General features: G+C 40.2%; 1 protein-coding gene across 2 annotated transcripts in view; it reads left to right on the top strand.

The window, feature by feature from the left end:
* Positions 1-20,319, top strand: part of KLHL29 (kelch like family member 29) — a 394,362-nt gene that overhangs the window by 320,526 nt on the left and 53,517 nt on the right. For both annotated transcript variants that reach the window (XM_017813094.1, XM_017813096.1), the window contains one exon: positions 14,800-14,999. In XM_017813094.1, coding sequence (XP_017668583.1) covers positions 14,800-14,999 — 200 coding nt within the window. The remainder of the gene's footprint in view (positions 1-14,799; positions 15,000-20,319) is intronic.

A 20,319-nucleotide genomic window follows, 5' to 3' on the forward strand; every position in this document is an offset into this window, starting at 1 on the left:
GAATCTCCTGTCACAGAGCCAGTAGCCATTCTTTCCACCTCCTCTGAATGTATTTCCAAACTGAGACTCAGATCCATTTGTTACACATCTGACTCGTACAGTGTAATTATTTCTGATGAGTAGAGGCTGGTTTTGGCCGAAGAAAGTGTTCCACCACTGAGAGATCTAAGATTTAAACTCCACTGCTAATGGTGATTCAGTCCACAACTAAAAACTATTGCTGTCAGTGTTTTCAAGGGACTCTGTCACACATGACAAAAGTCAGTCCTTCAGGCTACAATAAGCCATCAGCGTTCAGGTGAACAATGCTGAGATGTTGTGCTAATAAAGCATTTGGAGTATTGTAATCCCTTCACCCTGAAATCTTTGTTACATGCTTTTATGTGACTTTTATGGGCAAAGGGATTGATATTTTTATCATTTGGGGACTTTTAAAAGAAAATACAACTCATTAATTTCTCCAGAAAAGATTGGAAATAAGATGATTTTCTGGTCAAAATATAGCTCTTGGTCTGCATGTTAGACTAACAGTAGCTGTTTCATGCAATCACTCTAGCTTAGGGTAGGTACAGTATGTACATTTTCTAAACATCATGTCTCCGCCTTCGCATTTTCCCCCCTCTGTTTCTAGCTGATTGATTCTAAACAGTGCATGATAATCTTTTTTTTCCATTACATTGATCTTTCAATTTGTATGCTTCATATACTTGCATAGGAATAAATTGGTACTCTGGTATTATTAGTAAGTTAGAGTAGCAAGTAGGGAGAAAAAAAAACATGAGGATAACTTTCATTTTTCTCTCAATCATCAGCAAATTAATGCAGCTGCTGATTTTGCCTTGCAGTATTTTCCTGAGCAGACTGAGCCTGGACTGTGCTAAAAAATGGGATTAAAGAACATTGTGCTTGCTTCAAATCCTGTATTTAAATTTTGCCAACTAACACAATAGTGACTGTATTTTATTTCAGGATGGCATATTGGCTGGTATCTCCTTGCAGTGTATTGTGTCCTTTTGCACAAAGCTGGTTCTATAATTATGGATATATATTACATTTCTATGATATAACTGTACTGACTGCCTTATCAATTATTCATAAAAAATATGTTGGCCTAGGAAGCATGCCTTTTTCCCTCTGTAAATCTAATGATTGCTAGCAGTAGCTAAGCCAGATCTCTCCTGTCCTTTCTCTTCTGTCTGCTCATTATTATTTAATTGTTAAGGCTGCAGCATATGCTTTTTAGGGTGATAAAGAGTAGAGTCTGCAGGAAAAGAAAAATCATAAAACCAACTTGCAGAAATCAAATTACTGACTGGCCAAATACTGTCATTTGGATTTTGCTGTGAAGACATCTGCTTGCGTGCAGAAGTCACCAGGCAGAATCTATTTCTAGAAGCACACTGAAAAATCTTGCTGCTTTATTATTTAGTTATCAAATGGAGATATACTTCAGATTGAGCACTGCTCTGATATGAACTTGGTTAAAACAATTAAAAAAAACCCCTCTTTAAATGCTCTGGAAAGAGACTTATGAAAGCAAAACCCTACATTTCAGCATGTATTGTCTTTCAGCTGCTCACATAAAGCTTGCATGCATTATAAGAAAAAATAGTGCAAGATTTAGCCTGCTAACCTCACCACTTTTTGCCTTCTTTCACATCATCATCAGCAATAAATATTCCAGAGGTCGATTTGTGTCCACCATCAGGTCTCTCCATCCCAGTTGTCTTCCATATATAACCTCAGCTGAACACATATAACCTTGGTGGAGACTAATGGAGTTGCACAGGGGTTTCCAAGGCAAAAATACCTTTATTACTGATGATGATGCTTGAATAAGAAAAAATTCAGCTTGATGTCAAGTTGAGTTTGCAAAACTGTCAGGTGACAAAAATAAATATTCACCTGTAAACTGAGCAAATGTATCTTTGTGAGACAATAAACTCAGGGTTATGGGGTGGAATTTCTAAAGACTTGCTTTTTGTATGATACTTGCAGCGTTAAAGCCTCATCCTTTCCAAAACTCATGAAAGTCAGTTGCAAGAGGCACTCAGTATTTCGTAGGATCATGCCCTTAGTAATACAAAGTCATTATAGTTCACAGAGCTGGAATGCTTATAAATACAATAAATCTAGAATCCTCTATTGATATTTGTTAGCAGATCCTTTGAGACAGCACTTAAAGCTTTATGTGATTTATATTGCACTCTCTGTGTTATTATAGAAATCAAAACAAGAAATGGCAGTTTTTCTTAAAGAATAAAAGAGACCTCTTTGTATTAAATATAATATAAAGGCCATTTCAATCAGTGCACGCCAGGGTTAAACTCTAATGTCATTCCAACCAAAGGCACCAATGTGTCGCCAGAAACATCAATGAGAAGATATCTATTCATGAAGGTGCTATGTACATTCATGGAAACATGCAGAAACAGAATCTTTGAGAATACTTATTCAGCTTATTATTTGCCACAGGCTGGTTATTATTAACCTCATATTCTGTCATTGATTCCACTGTGTGTTCAAGTTGGTATCTGATTGTAGAACAGCAAATAGTATCTCAAAAGAATAAAAGAGAAATGTTCTAAACCAAATCAGATCAATTATTCCCTTCTCAAAAAAAAAAAAAAAAAATACAGACAAAAAGCATAATAGAACTAGAGTTATTGCTCATCTTGAGGAAGGCTATTTGATGAGAATTAGTGTAGCAGGGAAGAAAATATGTTGGTTTTATTGCACTGTATTGAAAAGATGATAACCAGGTTTGATTGTCCAAAACAATTCTGAAGTTATTTACAAAACAAATTTGGAAATGAGAGTGCACTTTGAAACCCCTTTAATTTCTCAGAAAATGGCTATTACTGTGCTGAGCACTCTGCTCCTCATCCAGAAAATTCCTCGTTCCCTATGATTATCTTCTAAATATATGATCCCTTTTGAGGTTGGGTTAGTCCAGTCCTGAGCCTGAGTCCAGCACCATACCAAGCACTGTGCTTTTGGAAACAGATTATCTAGTCCCTGTCAGATGCCATGCAGCACTCAAGCCTAAGCCAGGACTTGGTGTTCATCTCCCTCCCAACAGCAACTGACCATGAAAAACAATCTTACTCCTTTCCAGTGCAAAATCATCTGAAAAGGATCAGGTGTATTAGGAACAGCAAGTGTGAAGTGTTCCTGATGTCTGTTCCATGTCACTTTGCCCACGAAGGAAGGAAGGTGAGATTCAGGGGTAGTGTGGGGATCCATAAAGGACTACTGCAGTATAGGGCTTAAGGAGAACATGGATGGTAAGCAGCAGCTGGAATAGGGTTCTGTCCCCTAAATGCCATCATATATATTTTGAATGCACTGCCAACCACATCAACGCCAGTCTACTCAACTTTGGCCTTTTAATTTGCACCTATATTTTAGGTACTAAAGAAATCAGCTCTCTCAAAGCAAAGGCTTAATTTATGGTACAGACAATGAAGAGAAGCACCTTGAAGGTTTCCAGAATGATCTTTTTTCTCCTAATTCAGGTTCCTATGTGCAGGCAGGTAGGTGATCCCCCTGGACCAATGAGAGGTGCTTGTCTCTCTCATTAGGTAACTAACATTTAGGTCCAAGATTGGCATCTAAGGCAGGCTGACTCTAACCTCACCTTCTCAACTACTGGTACAGTCTGCAAAAAGTGAGACAGACCTCTGCCAAGTGGCAAGTCCTCTCCCTATAGAATAAGTGTCTAAGAGATGAGGTAAAGGATGAGACCATCTCTATTTGCTATTAAAGAGAGACGAGGTGATTTGATTAGACTGTGAACTTCTGATGGATGTTCCATTGCTTCCTTCAGGAGTCCAGCCTAAGCTGGTTGTCTGGACTTCTCTGCAGTTGGGAGGAAAGATGAGAATGTCCGTAGGACAATTTCTACCTTATGATAAATAGTATGAATTGCCTTCTTCAAGTGCTCATTTTTCACAGCCCAGAGAAAAAGGCCAGTCACCAGCCTGAATCATAGTTGGCTAAAAGGACATGAATGATTTCTTCAGAAATTAGTGTTTTTCTTAATGTCACGTGCATGTGGTTATATATATACACACAGGAAAAAAGAAATAGGTCCAGATCCATTAAAAAAAAAAAATCTCCAAAATGTGGCTCTTGCAGAGCACAGATTTTCTTATTTAAACCATTCTTGGTTTGGAGGAGGAGAGAAATGAGGTCTGGTTTTGTATCTGTGCTAGAAGAACTGGTGGAAAATACGTGTATGTGTGTGTGTGTGTGTGTATTCCAGAAGGAAGGAAAGATTGGAAAATCCCTTGAAGAGACATTTTTTTATTTCCAGCTGTATTTGGGATAGACAAATGCAGCTGCTGGATAAATGGAATGTCTGATATTTCCGTAACAGAGAGTTTCACCGTAACATTTTAATTTGCTGTTTTCTTCTTCTTAACCCAACCCAGAGTAATGGAATTTCTACCAAATATGACATTATTGATAGGAAGCACTTGACATAAAAGTCTCTTCTTGGTCAAAATGCTTGCTTTTATAAACAGACTTTTATAAGTAGACTTCTCTATGGTCAGTTACTAAAGATACACAGATCCTGTCCTACAAGCTTTATCTTTTCAAGATTTGATTTTAATGATGCTTTCTAATCTGGAAGTCATCCTGGGTGCCTGATTCCACTGGCACAGAGCAGTAAGTCACATGCACAATGCGATTCTGTCACAAGAAGCAGGTTTTGGGATGCAGTGTAATCTGGCCATGATATGTTCATCCTTCTTTTCCTGTGAAACAGAGCCAGTGACTTCATGGCCGGATTGCTTTTCCGCAATACTTTGCCTCTTTTTGCAAGTCTTCAGATTTTTTATTTTATTTTCTTTTCTAAAAGAGAGTTGTATATGCTTTCTGGGGACTTGAAGGCAGGGCAGGAGAAGTAAAGCCTTTAGGGTGAGAGGACCAAATTCCTCTTGCTTTACACCCACGCTGAAGACGGAGATGTCATTCTGCATTTTACACCATTGTGTGAAAAGGCAGCATTTGGATGCACGACAGAGAAACCTGCCACTATCCATCTGAAACAGCTTGACAAAACTGCAAAAGCATTTAGGTGTCTGGAAAACAGACTGTCTGGTTTGTGTTTACGTTGTAAAAAGCCCAAAGTGAGAAATAGCAGATGAAAGAAAAATCTACTCTTAGTGACCCCTTTGTGTTTTCCTTCTTATTAAGAATCTTTCTTTTAACTCCAGGAGAGGAGCAGCAGCATTTCTACATCTGCATACTTCAGCTCCATTGTAGAACAGAATGAATGTGGAAACAAATTATAACATTAGTTGAAAACAGAGAAATAGGGAGTTAAAAATACGGTGTTTGTTTCAGCTGCCAAGAGAGGTATACTGTGCCCAGACAGAATGCCAGGAGTTTCTGTTAAACAATTTAAAGGAGTCCATGGGAACAGGAGGTCTCATGGGAGTGTAAAATATCCTTCACCCTTTACTGCCAGGGCACAGGTGTAAATTGTGCTATGGACAACGTTTTTCTCTTAAACGAGGCAGTGATAATTGCTGTGTGTATGCACAAGATCTTGGCATGGAACACAGCTCTCTGCTCACTGTGGCCCGTTTCCGTGAGCGCTCCGCTCGCTCTGCCTGCCCGGGCAGCCGCCCGCCCACCTCTCGGAGCTCCCTGCTGGGCTTCAAATTTTGCAGCTGCCAGACCTTGGAAAACATGTTTTCATCAAGCAAATGTATGGTCTTCTACATAAATGAATGACAGCTTACAAATATTCAGTGGTGTTCTGGGCTGCCAGGCTAAGGAACTGCTGCAAAGCCCATCTCAGGCGTCACAGCCTGGCAGTTTCCAGCCTGGGAAGCGTGGCTGTGGATTAGGAGGGTGAGTGGCTTGGGCTGTATGCTGCTCTGAAAGGAGGGGCACAGCAATGTGTCCTTCTCTGAAGAGAAACCCTGAAAAGGAGGACAGAAAGGCTCCTTTTCAAGTCTCAAGGTGCAGCGCAGAAATTAAGTTGCTGCCTTGTAATGGCAGCAGCTTCCAGAGGCACCGAGCAGATCCCTGAATCTCTCTCTCCCTCATTGACAGCATCTCTGTTTACTGTAGCTGGGGCTTCTTGCTCACATAATTTCTAGACTCAACTACAAATCCTCCAAATCTTATCCAAGGAATGACAGACTAATCACCTTTCTTTCTCTGGCTGTACCCGTCTGCAAGCCACCCAGCTGTCGTGCAACCACTCATAAGATGCCAGTGTGGGTGACCTACCTATATTTACTTGTATCTCACAGCCTAAGTCTAGACTTGACTATGTTGAAATTTAGGAGTGAAAGGAAACAAGGTGCAGTTCAGGCTAAATGGATCAGAGAAAACAAAGAAAAAAATCTTCCATGGCATAGAAACTGGAGCCATGTTCTTGTAAACTGTCATTTTTGGGCCACTTCCAAGAGCCAGTCTTGTCCTAAAAGAAGGGTAATCAAATCTCCAACTCCAGCTTGCTTGCAGGTAGCTCTGGGGATCAGCAGTTCACTCCTTTCATTTAAATCATCAAGGATTAGCCACTGCTGGATTGAAATAATGGATTTGAATTAATGTGAGCAGGTTATGATCATATCAGATCATAGTGCCCTCTGTTTGCTTGTGTAGAGCTGAGCTTCAGTGACTGAAATACTTGAAGCAGTTCTGCAGGTTGGAGTGGGCAGGGAGTGATGAGCTTCCTGCCCTTTCCTGCCTGTACTGGCATAGTGATGTGGTGTAGTACCTTTCATTGGTGTGTCTGTCTCTACATATACTGTAGAAAAGCACTAGCAACACCCTGTAGCTGTAGGAGAAAGAACCAGTGCCTGACAGAATTAATTCTAATTACTGAAATGCTGATTGGGATCTTTGGGCACTGCCATAATCATAGTAGTAGTAATAAATAATAATTGTGATTATCATTATTTTATTATTGTTTTCCCTCTAGACATTGCGATGATGAGAAAGAGTCTTGGATAGACTACCTAGATAATTACTTGTATAAATTTCTCCGCATTCCTAAGAGATGGATTTATTAGCTGCATGCCAGCTCTCTACTAAGTTGGTTTTTGATGGTGTAATAAATAACGTTAAAAGAAATCAGATAGGAGTTGGGTAAGGGTGTGAGCTTTAAGTTTGATGAGAATAAATTTTTTATTCTGTCATTTTATTTTTAATCTTCCTTCCCATATAATCCACCAAAACCTGCTTGCATCTTTTATTTACCTTTAACAAACAGTAGCTCTCATCCAGGTTATTTTGCGACTGAATTAGGCTGACAGAGATACTTGCAAACAAGTTAGATCCCACACTATTAATAAGTTGGCCCAGTTTTTTTACTTTTCTGCTAGTACCTTGTGAGATTCAGTTTATTCTCAGTCCCTAGCAAAAGTCTAGGTCATGAAACACTGTTCTTCCAAGGGCACTTGCTATTCACTTCTTCATTCTCTCGCTAGTCGTTTAAGCTAGCATCTTCAAACTCGTCATCTTCTTTCTTAAATCTCAGCAGGGAGCCAGATTTGTGCCTCCGACTGTGATCTCCGAGTCTATAGCGTTACAGGCTGCCGCTGATCCCGAGCATTTAGATTGTGTTCCATCAGTGAATGGCATTAAGGGTATATAGGAAACGTGGCTCTTTTGTTTGCTCTATTTTATTCTGGCCATGTTGTCCGTGGACAAAAGCATTTGCTGTTAATCCCATTGCTCGTCTTGGTTTGTAATGATCATTTCTGTGATGGTGAATTAGCGGGAGCTGCTGGTGCGTGCCCGAGCTCACAGCCATTAATTTTCCTGATTTTCTTCTGATAGAGCAGGTGCAAACTGGCAGCATTTGACCCTAATAAGTTACACTAGTCTGGCCAGATTTTGTTTGCCTGGAACAAGGAACATTATTTGTATCAACATCCTGATAAAAAGTGACCAAATGGATTTGTTGGTCAGGTAAATTTTCCTGACACATTTGCAAGCCCGTGTTTAAACAATGTAATTTATTTAATCTTGTGATTTTACTAGTTCTTTATTGTAATCATACAATAGTACCGTTACAGTACATGTTTTCTTCTCTCATGAGACAGATGGATAGTGACTGAGGCTCAAAGATAATGTTTATCTACAAGATAGTATAACGAAGGCAGAGATTTGCAAGTTAATACATTTTGAGCTGATAAAACAGTTCCAAAGGAGAAGCAATGCTGGGGTGTAATTTTTTTTTTTTTTTAAATCCTGTTTAATAAAACATTCAGTGCCTTATGACATACCTATTGCAATGATGTTGCTCTATAAATGTCCCTTCCTGTCATCATTTACATGATTGATTACCTTGCAGCTGCATAAACTTGTATAACTCGGTAAATAACCTGTTACCTCAGTATGCACATGCATCTTGGTGTGTGTCATGGAAATGTATGTTGGTATGTTTGGGCATCTATATTTTTATATCTTGCGAGTGTGTAATTATGATAAATCAAGATCTTTGGTACAAAATACAACTTTCTGTGTAGAGTGCTGTGTCTGTTTTGTACATAGCTGAAGGTTGGCTATAATATAATGAAGTTTATTTTTTGCTTCTTCCGAGATAAATAGACATGGATTTTGAACCATTAATAACTCTGAAGATGGTAAAAAATCAAATAGTGGACAGTTAAGATGCAGCAATATTGCACTCTCTTCTTTGCCTGGAGTTTCAGTGCTTTAAGGATTAAAGTAAAAAGTTGAAATCCCACAATAAACAAGAGATTCAGTCTAAATTGTGTCGACTTGAACAGCAGTTTCTAATGAGCACACAGCTAACAGACTCTTAAGCCTCATGAGAAGCTGTCTATCCTAGTCTGGAGTCCTTTCTTTGGTAATCAAAATAATTTGACAGAGATAAAAAGAAATAGCTTCTCCTCATTTAAGTGCCTCATCTTACATAAAAATCTTGGATTTCCTGTTTTCTGGAGACCTAAACACTGTCCAGGGAACAAAGCGATTTAATTTGATTTTTTTTTTTTATTGTCCTGTCTATCTTAGTAGAAAATATGTTGCTCTCATGGAATGGGAACACAATTACTGTAGAATAAACATTTATATTCCTAATAACAGGAGCAAGCCAGCGAGATCAGCATGTCAAGCTGATGGGGCAGGTCCTGGGAGGGCACACTGTGGAGAGGCCAGCAGGCAGCTGGCTGGTAGGACAGGCCATTGCTTTGGTCCAAGCAGGGAGGGACCAACCCCAAAATATGGGCTTCGGTTTCCTCAGTCCAGGGTGGAGCGGAAGCTGCTGCCTGCTGCTGGCAGTCCTGTATAGCCTCCTGTAGCTCAAACAGGTACTTTTAGTGGAGATACTCAGACTCCTGAGTTGTATAAGACACTGAGCCATAAATTGTCAAAGACAGTAATTTTTTTTTTTTTATTACACTCCCAGAATGGGTGTGTTTCCCTATTTCTTAAAGATAGATTCTGAGTGAAATATGAACAAAATTGAGGCAGTATTATGGAGGTAGCTCTTTGCTGCTAACTTCTCTTGGGAGAAGCAGATAGTGGTGGACCTTGGGGAGGCAGAAAGAAAAAGACACACACCAAGTCCCACACGTCCAGGGAAAAATCACAAATAATAATTCCAAATATGTCTTTATTTTAAAAAATAATCATTTATTTCAGTGCCCTTTTGGAGCACATAGCTTAAATACACGTCATACCTTTGAGTCTACGGCACAGTGACTCATATGGCATCAAATGTAAATAGGTGTCACAAACTCTGTCAGTCCTTGTGTTCCCAACCAGGCAGCCTGGGAAGAAGCTGAACCAACTGTTCCTAGGCAGTAATGTACATTTACATAAAATGTTTCACATTTTTCATGTTTATTCCGTGCAGATGGCTCCATTTTGAACATCCAGAATTTGTTTTGACTTTGTGACTATAGCTTGTAAACAGAGCGTTGGCTGGCGTCTGCACCGGGTATAGGTAGCTTTTCATATTTGATCTAAAATTGAGTGAAGCTGTAGCCAAACCATTAGTCAGTCAAAATAATGTTGCAAGCCAGTTAAAGGCAGCATATCCAAACCATGAGGGAAGGCTGAATGAGAGGCGGTAGCGCTGTCCATAAATTGACAAATTGATGCTCAAGCAGTGTTTCACTTACACAGCTACTTTAGCCAGGCTCTGAATGCGGCTTTGCAAATCAAGGCATCTCACTATTAAATGTTTTGAACAGAATCACACGGACGTTCTGTTATGTGAACGTGTTGATACGAATAATGCAGGGAAAATGCATAGATACACATCTATTTTTAACTCAAGATGCAGAAAACTCCGTTGCATTGCTATTAAGCATGAAATCACTAGTGCTGGCTCTTGCCTGTGTGTATTATATGTGCGGAAATGATTTTCAAGGGCAAATGAATACCAAAAATGTAAAGTTCTGTACTTTTGTCAGTTCCACTCCTACATCTTGCAGATGAGGTATTAGGGTTATTTTTCCTGCTATCAAGTATTTAAATGTTTTAGGCCTTTTCTATATATTAGTCAACAGAAAGGGACACTGATTTTGATTTGTTATTTGAGAGAGTAATCGAACCGTCTTTTGCTTTAAAAGGTTCCCTGTGCCTTTGTCTTCTCTAGTTTAAGTAATTAAGTTGAAGGATAAGTAGCCAGAATATTTTCAAAGGCATTGGCTTGATTTTGTTTGACTTAATTATTCCAGACAATGCATAATATTTTTCAGTAACTCCCCCCTTACCCAAGCAGAATGTATCTGTGCTTCCTGCTTATCTGCAGGTTCAGTTCTGCTTGCACATTGCTCAGGTCTATCATCTTGCTGGAGAAATACATGATTTGTAAATCTGAAAGAATTCCCCAACAGCTACCATAAAATTAAGCTGTTAAAAAGCTCTTGGAGCTTGTTTAAATGTAGACCTAAACAAATCTCTTTGCTGTTTAGCTCAAGATAAATCTTTTTTAAAGTCCTGTTCTAAATCACTTCCCAATTTTAATGAGTTTATATATCAGCCTTTGCCAGATTTTTACTGTAGCTTTTCTCCAAGATTACAGCCATGATAAAGTAAGGACTAAAATTGTTTATTATATATTATTCTTCAGAAGCAAAACTTTTTCCCCCAGAGGCTGTTGGGAGAGCTATTGATTTTCTGCCACAATGTGAAATGTGTGACCTTTATAATATGAGCAATGATTACAAGACCAATAAAATGACATCATTCTGTTTAAACTTTAGAGTTCGCAGGGCAAATAGCAGCATGTGCCACATTTAATGATGTCCATGGACGATAAGTTTACGTTGCCTGGCTTCAAGTGAGACTGAAACATGAAGGAGGCAGGCTTTCCATCCCCAAAACACCCCATGTTTGTGCCAGGAGTGGGGGAACTGGAGTGTATGTACCAGGTAGAACCGTGATTTTTTTTCCAGCTCTTGAGGGAGAAAGTCAGGGCTTTTCTGGTAACAGACTTCTCTAAATGTTTGCTTCCACAGATGCCATTGACAAAACTCCTCCTCATGTGATACAGGATGAGCTTCTGTATATACATATACATATATTCTGACAGATTTCCCCCAATCCACTGCAAATGCATTACGGGACTAAATTCTATTCTTAGCTTTAGTCACTTTAGTGCAGTTCCTGTACAATAGCTGAGAGAAGGTTCTGCCCCAAATAGATGAAATATAACTGCACAGGGCATATTCATGTTCTAATATGTGTGAAAACAAGGAACACAGAAACCTTTAGTCAGGCTTTGAGGGCAAGGCCATAACCCAATTCACTTAAATAGTTTCAAGAAGAAATCTATGGAATTTCCCACTTCAGTCATATCAGACTGTTTCCCCACATTATGTTTTTTTCTTCCTTCAAACATTTATTTTTGATCCATTAGGACCTGCTTCAGCCAATTGCCTGCCCATTCTTCAGCCTGTAGCAAGCCAGATTTCCATTGTGGAAGCCAGGGTAGCTGTGATTTCCCTGTGCAGCCTGAATGAAGCCTGTGCTCACTATATGGTCCAGCCAAATGTGGAGCCGAAGGGTTCGCTGCTTAGAAAGCACAAGCAAAACAGCACCACACATTCAAGGCATCACCAAGGCAGGAATAGGGATAATTTCCTTTCCCATTTCTGGCTCATTGTGTAATATCAATAATCTCTGTAGCTTTGTATTATACTTGCCATAAGTGGCTCTAGTGATTGATTAAACACCTTAGCTTTTCTTTGGCATTTAATCAATTGCAGCAGCAGTTTATTGCTTGGTGTATTACAAAGTAAAAGAGATTATTACTTAATTATTCTGAAAAATAGCAGCTTGCAGTTGTTGCTAATGTGGGTATGTGTCTGTGCTGACACTGGTGTCACATCATCCTTTCCTTTGTGCCTCCTGGTGTCTGCTCCGCGATTCCCAAAGGATCACACGCAGTCATTCCCACAGCCATCACCAGCACAGAGCAATTAGTGCCAATATATAAATAATTGCTTATGGTGGGGCTTCCTACAGTGCAAAGAGCCCGACTCTGTCACTTGCTGGGTACCTCCAAATCTCCCTAAATTTTAGGCAGTGTGCTTATTAATCAGCCCACGTGAACATGAATTCACTGTCGGGTACAAACCGCTTCTGGGAGCTGTTCAGCAAGAATTACATCAGTACCGGGAGGCATTTTGATAGCCCAGAGCACAGGACCATAAGTGTGTACAACTGGAGATAAATCAGATGTGAGGCATATTACTGGTGTGTGAGAGTGAGAAAGGAAAAAACTCAACATTTTGTGACATCCTCTTGAGGATCTGGGAAATGGCAACTCTTCTGTTTTGACACCTGAGGTCTTCTGCCTTGAATGCAGAATTGAATCCATATGCAAGAGTTCAGAAGGAATATTGTGGTGTGATAAAGCATAAGGATTCAGGGTAGCATACACATCTGTGCTTGTAGGGATATGACAGGTATCATGATCAGTATGTATTCCTACCCATCTGCTTCTGGAATAGGATCTTACTCACCTGTGTTGCCATGCAAAGGGACAGTTCAACATATAGAATTTTAAAAATGGGTTTTAATTCCTTGGTTTACCCCGACTATCTATGCTCATAGGCAAGTGATTTTACCTTGGTTTTACCTCAGTTTTCTTTTGTGAATGGGAGTAACCATGGTTCACTGCCTTAGAGAAGACTGTAAAATTAAGGACTGCTAGCTGTTCCTCCATTGAAAATGAAACCTCTTTAAAGCTTTGATTTTGCAGAGATTCGTATAAATTAAAGCTGTGCCCTTGACTTGAACAGGGCTAGTCAGTGGAAGGCCAGTGACAAAGCATCCACTGCAAATTTGAAGCATTTTCCCAAATGATTTTAGGTGTTATTGGGGTGGATGGGTGGGGTGTCATGCGGGAAGAAAACCAAAGCTTATATGTCATTTATTTTTCCTCCATTATGGTAGTAAAGGTCTGATCATCACCTTTCTAGACAGCTGTGTAAATCCAGGAGTTTGGCAGTGCTTTGCTCATGCTTAAAGCTGGCGTTGCCTGTGAATAGTGATGCTTTGGCCAGTCCATGAATGTCACACCACATCGTATGCCGGTTTTGTGTCACTTGTGCAATGGCTTTTGCAAGTACTTTAGCAGAATTGGAGCGAGCAGACGTTTGCTGTCCAGTGACAGACAAAAGCTTATGTTTCTTTGAGAAGGTGCTGGATGGTCCTAACCATTAAAAGAATTTATTTTCTTACTCCAACAGATTTCCCCTCCCCTCCTTGATGTTACCAAATTTATCATCACTTTTGTCTTTCAGGTGTAATCTGTCTTTAGTGTTGCAGACACATCAGCCAACCATGCATTAAGAACTGGGCCCTTACTTTAATTCAGTATGACTTTCTTTTTGTCCAATAATTTCACAAGCACTAATCCACACTTCAAATGCAGGAGATACTCTGATCCCCAAATTGTTCAGCACTTCATGCAGGAAAAATCGTAGGCCACAGTCATGAAACTCCTAGAGGATGGCTGCTGGCTTCCTGTGGCAGAGCTGGTTGTTGTTTTCCCCCCCTCCCTTCTTTGCTCTAACCATTTTGTCTGTCTAGCTTGTCTTGTATTCTGTTTTCAAAGCAATTGCCATGAAGGGCTTCCTTTTTTTAGTGCCTAAAAGGGAACAATAGATTTTTAGAATAAGCATATATTTATATTTTATATGACCAAACATCTGTATGCAGATATCATATTGATTGTATCTGTACTTTAATATAACATACTGAGAAGTTCAAGCTAAATAGAAATTAGTATTTTTATTCTTATTTCTTATGAAAAGGTCTTTAATGTATCCTTAAGTGCACATGACATTTAAAATTATTCCAGTGCTGGATTCCTGAAAAAGTAGATGACCTTTTCTCTTAAAATTGGAGAGTTGTTTTTCCTTAACAGTTATATTATGCATAGAAGATGAGATGTTAACCAAGATGTTAAAATGTATTGTTTCCCTTTGAAAGCTAATCCCGTTCCTCATTTTCATTAATGTTGGATCATTCATTTTCCTTTTCCTTTCTTTCCTTTCTTTTCCTTTCCTTTCCTTTTCTTTTGCAACTGTTTTTGCATGAAAATGCAAAGTAGCAACAAACAGATTTTTCGTAAGACTTGCTTTAAGACTCTTCTCTTTCAGATCCAGTTAAAGTTTTTAAGTTCAGTTATTTTAAAATTCATATTCTTCAGTTCCGTAAACAAAAATAATGGAGAAATATAATGATGTGCAAAGCGATTTTATAGCCCTCACTAATCAATAAATGCCAATAAAATGGGGATGGTGTAATGTCCGTAATTTAATTGTCTGCTGTTACCAGGTCACCACGGGACAGTAGCAGAAGCGGGGAGAAGCTGGAATTGGCCATGTCCAACCTCACTGCGGATGTCCTGGAGTTACTCCTGGAGTTTGTTTATACAGGTTCTTTGATCATAGATTCAGCCAATGCAAAAACCCTACTGGAAGCTGCCAGCAAGTTCCAGTTTCATACCTTCTGTAAAGTCTGCGTTTCCTTTCTAGGTAAGAATCACTCCATCTAGCGAGGTTTTGAGATCTTGTGTTAAGGTTTGTAAACCTTCTTCTGACAACTCTTACAGGATAAATTAAGAAATCCACAGAGTAAAATATCATTAATTTGACTTGCAATTTGAATTTTAAATGCTGGCATAATGGCCAGTGGAAAATGGTCTAGAGAAGTGTATCCTGTTGTTTGAGTGACAACAGGTTTCATATCTTGGATAACTTATTTTGTTGAACCTTGTTCCATACTTGGAATCTTGATGACATTTTGTTTCCTGGAGGATGATCTCTGCACAGATACCAGGCTGTAAAGCACAGGTTGCTTATAACTGTGGGGGCAAATTTTGGGTGCTACACCATTCCAGCTTGGTCAAACACCAAAAAATTTGGAGGTGAACTCCCATGGAGGAGGAGGTCCTGCAAATCTGCAGAATTTGCAAAAAATTAAAGAGTGCATTGCAATATCTGCAATTTTCTTGCATCCATGACAAGGTCCTTCCCATGTCCAGTGTTCTTGTAAACAAGATTTGGCTGAACCATTCCAGGTTAAATGTTAACAGGGTTTGTTACTGCATACAGAGTTATGGTCTGATGTATGCGAGTCATCACAAAGGTGGGTGCAAGGAAAGGTTGCTGTGCCCACCCCTGGTAACTGATCTGCCCTGTGTGCGTGGGGAACATTCGCCCCAGCAAGGGTGTACAGAGCAACATCACCAGTGCCTCTGCCCTTCCTCTGATGGCCACGAGAAATGTGTTCTTCTTGTCCAGAGCATGTGATTGCTTGAAGTTCAATCTTGTGTGAATGTTTTAGGCAATAATAACATTGAGCAATACTAAATGGCATGGCTGGCACATGGAGGAGGTGGTCAGAGAGTGCCGTGGGTCCTCAGCACTGTGTCATCCTTCTCCTTTCGCTTTCCATCTGCTTTCCAGAATAGACTATTTCAAAACAGTCCAAGGTTTCCAGCTCAGCTAAGCTTTACAGGTCTGAACTGGAACCAGACAGACCCATTTCTGTCATGGCAGAAGTGGAGCTAGAACTGGAGCTCAGCTGGAACACACCTTGGTTCAAACTCCTGTCTGTACTGCTTGCCACTCCTTCACTGTCATAGCTGTAATATCAGTTTATGAGACATTAATAATTTACTAATTACTAGCACAAACTTATCAATACAAAAACTTTCAGCTTGGTCTTATATGACTTACTTCCCATGTATAAGTACCAGATACTCTTTTTTTTGACGTCTGATTTCTACTTGGTCTTTCTCGATACATCATTTGATGGGATACAGCATTTTCTCTGAAGCCCACATGACCTGTAGGTTCTTCCTGAGCAGTTCTCATTTAAAATTGACATCTACAATTGCAGAACGTGGAATATGAGAGTTTAGAAAATGTTGCACTCAAAAAACAACAAAAAAAACCCCTCATATGAGTCCAGTTTACTGCTGTGTTAATTTTCACTGCTAAGCCTGCCTGCTGGCAAGATGAGTGGTGGGACTAGGCTGGTGCAATGCAGGCATCAGTAAAGAATTTGTGGTATTGTATTCTCCTTTCCAAATTTTTATGTGCCCCATGTTTAAAGTCTGTTCTCAAATGGGTGGGTACTGGTGATGCGAAATTTATGCTTTGCAATCACACCATTTGGACTGTGCAACTTGAATGAGGTTCTGGCTCTGGCATTGCTTTCCCCCAGCTTCCCTTTGCCACCTTTTCACAGTGATTAGATCTTATGGCCCTTCCAGGAACACGAGATGTGTTCAAGTTGCACTATCTTCAAAGATCCAGCCGCAAAACCAAAATACATTTATTTCACTAAGTCGGTGTGAGATTTCTCTTTTCCAATAGTTAATATTTGAATCTAGTGAACCATGTTATGGTATGAAATAGTAGAGTTGGTTATAAGTTCAGTGATATATGGGGAGCCGCTGGAATTTTGTATTCTCATTTGGAGAATTCACGGAGTGTAATCGCTTATTTTTATTTATAGCTATGACTGGATTGCTGTACAGAGATAGCAGAGCACTTGCCATCTGAAAAGTTTAGGCAAAGGCATTTTGTCTTCTCTGTGGCTGTGTTTTTTCTTTTCATCCCAGCCACCTCTGCTCTACACAAAGCAAAAATATGGTAAAAGGGTTTTTTTCACCAGCACTTCTGGAGGATTCACTAGTATAAAGAATGAATCTTTCCCATCACTGGCCGTGTCTAAAAAGGGAAAGAAGTGGAGGGAGGTCCAAAGAAGTAAAAGCCCAAATTAATAGGTCTGTTCAGCATAGCACAGCACCATCTCAAAGCTCATCCTTTTTGAGTCATGAAGATCCAGGAGGGTCCCGACTAGTGGATATCCAGGCAGCTTTTGGGTCTCTATCCTGGGCCTCTCAGCAGCCTTAGGCAGAGGCATCCCAAATTTTCTTGTGCTTTCTGGTGGAAATATGCTGCAAAATGTGTCAGGAAAGTAGTTTCATTTTGATTGGAGATTTCTTAACCAGCTTTGCTGGGCTAATTATAGCCATGTTCTCTCTCCCCCACATGCTGTCTCCTTGGCTTTTATCTAGACCATGAGAAATGACAACAGTTTTGTGCTGACTGATGCAACGATGGTGACAGGTCCATGCAGACACCATATGATAACTGGGCAAATGTTTGCAAACTGGTCAGGATATCATAGGTATTTCCTCCACCCATATGGCTGAAGACTTAAGCAGCTTTTTCTTCTTTTTTTCATATTTGTTGTACACTGTCATCACAGTAATGGCTCAGATTGGGTTTCAGATGATTCATCGGTATCACGGTTTGGGTCTGTGGTGCAGGGACCTCCATCACAGGAGGGAACCAATTCTGAGCCTGTACTTCAGCCTTCTTCTGATAAAATACATTCTTCCTTAAACCTAAAGAAGTTGGTGGAACCTGGTAGTTTCATGGACCGAAATAGGAAAGAGCAGGAGCTCTGGATTGTCTTAGTCTCCTGACCAAAGAATGCAAAGTCAATGTTTGGAAAGACTACTAGAGGGAGAAATGAGAAAAACTGAATGATGGATCAGCAATGAGACCTGCATGAATATGCACCTGAGGAAAGAAGAGACCTTTATGGTCCTTTTGAATTCAAGAGAAAGTGTTATGGGCAATTATTTTCTCCATCCAAGGTGGAGAATTTTGAACCAGGTGGAGAACTGCACTGCCCAGCACTGAAGAACCATTGATTAAATCTGGAGATAGGAGAAAGGAAGAAGACCCTCACAGGGGAAGGGAAATCTTTTAGACAATCCTTTGGGCATTCACTGGACAATGAATGCATCTTAAAGTCTTCCACTTATCCGTGATCTTCATGTGCTTTAGATATAAGTGGGAAATACCTGAGGAATAAGTTCCTCATCAGAACACACACGAAATATCATGAGGAAGTACATGTTTTATGCTATTTTTTTGATATCCAAGTCATCATCTAGAAAGCATCTCTAAGTGAAAATCCAGTGCTTAATGCACACAGAGGGTGCTTACAGCCCATCATCCTGTTACCACAATCTCTCTGGATAATCCTTCCAACACACCATCTATCTCTGACTTTATCTCAAGTCACCCCACTGCCAGAAGTGCAGTCAGAGCAGTCTGCCTGGCTGATTGTCTCCTGATGACTCTGCATAGGATCCAAAGTCACATCTAAACCAGCGGAAAATACCAGCTGCTGATCTACATTATTGTTGTGACACATATAGGAGCAAATATGCTATTCAGTACCGTCTCAAACCAGAGAGAACCTACTAGATTACATCTGATATCCTTAAAGTCCACTCATGAGTCTCTTATAAACTGTCCTTGAGCATTGGGAACAGCTTAGTAGTCAGCAGTCATGTTCTGAATGGAGTCAAGGTGAAACTCCACAAAAATGTGTTTTTACAAGCCCAGTGTCACTGTGGCAAAACAGCAATTATTGTAAATATGTCAGTGTCCAAAGAAAAACAGCTCAGGAGCAGACAGAGCATAACTGGTCCTTAGCTGTCTTTGTCATGCTCGCATTCAGAAGTACCTCTGGATTGCAGGGATGGGCTGTATTATACAGGAGAAGTCTATATCTAAGTAGTCATGTAGGCTCCCTTTATAGTCAGTGGAGAGTTACAGGCATCAGTAAGGCATGGCTCTGTTCATCCTGAAGTCACTATCTAAAATATTACCAGAATAAACAGGAATATTACTAGATTGCTGCTTTGAATTGCTTGTTTATGAGTGTACAGTGATACTAATGTGAATGTAAAGTTGAAACATAGACAGCTGGAGTCAAGAGGCATCAATCTTCCCCTCAAATTTTGAGTCAGAGGTGAAAAATAGGGAGGAGGTAATGTTGTTATGTTCACAGGATAGAGATTTGCCATATCTCCTATAGCTGTTGCCTTGCTCACCTGCAATGAGTCCTTCTACTTTACATGGCAGCCCTCATCTTAAAAAGACATCACTGTGCCCACCTTGCTGTGGTGCTCATCACATCAGAAGTGAAGTGCAAAGAAGTGTGTCAGCAGCCTCCTGCACATACCTTGGTCTGCGTCTCCCTGGGACCATCTCTAAATAGCCTCACGATAATTGTTGAATCAGACTGGGGTAATGTCATTTGGATGTGCCACCAAGGGGTTCCTCGGAGAAGAGGAGGGAGTGAAGCTTAAAGGGACAACATCACACTGCTTGGACACCAGTGTACCAGGCTGCATCAGTCACCCAGCATTGTTAGAGGTAGAGAAATGTGTACAAATCAGAAGAAATCAGTCGTCACCAGTGTTTTTTCTTCCCCATGCCACAGGCTCAGCTAGGGATGGCATGGGAATCTCTCCTGAGAGAGGCAAACCCCATCCCTTGAAGACAAAGATTCATTCTCACAAATCTTTACCATCGCTACTTAATGAGTCAAAATTGATTATTACCTTCATTATAAACCCTGTGAGGATAAGGGGGAACAGTGTCAGATTTGTCTTTGACTTGGGAGTTTGCCAAGTGGTGATGAGAGTTTTGGGCTCTGTTAGATGATTATTTTACCCCCAGCCTTATGTATACATGAAACTGTGCCAACAGACAGAACCAAGGAACCTGGAAGAGGGTTTGGGGTTGAGGGGTTTTTTGGGTTTGAGGGGGGAGGTTTTTGGAAAACAGGAAAATCTGGGAGCTTTGCTTCATAGCTGTCAGTTTACAACCTGTCTCTGGGCAGTCTTTGAGTGACAAAATCTACTGACAGCAAACAGTGCTGCTGCTGCAGTCTGCTTGAGGAAATGGGCTCCTTGGAGTCAGTACGATCAACTGATGCAAAATGAGATAACCTAGTTTCAAGACTGCTGGATCT

Source organism: Lepidothrix coronata, unplaced genomic scaffold (genome assembly GCF_001604755.1).
Source record: "Lepidothrix coronata isolate B3197 unplaced genomic scaffold, Lepidothrix_coronata-1.0 Scaffold39, whole genome shotgun sequence".
Lineage (NCBI taxonomy): Eukaryota > Metazoa > Chordata > Aves > Passeriformes > Pipridae > Lepidothrix > Lepidothrix coronata.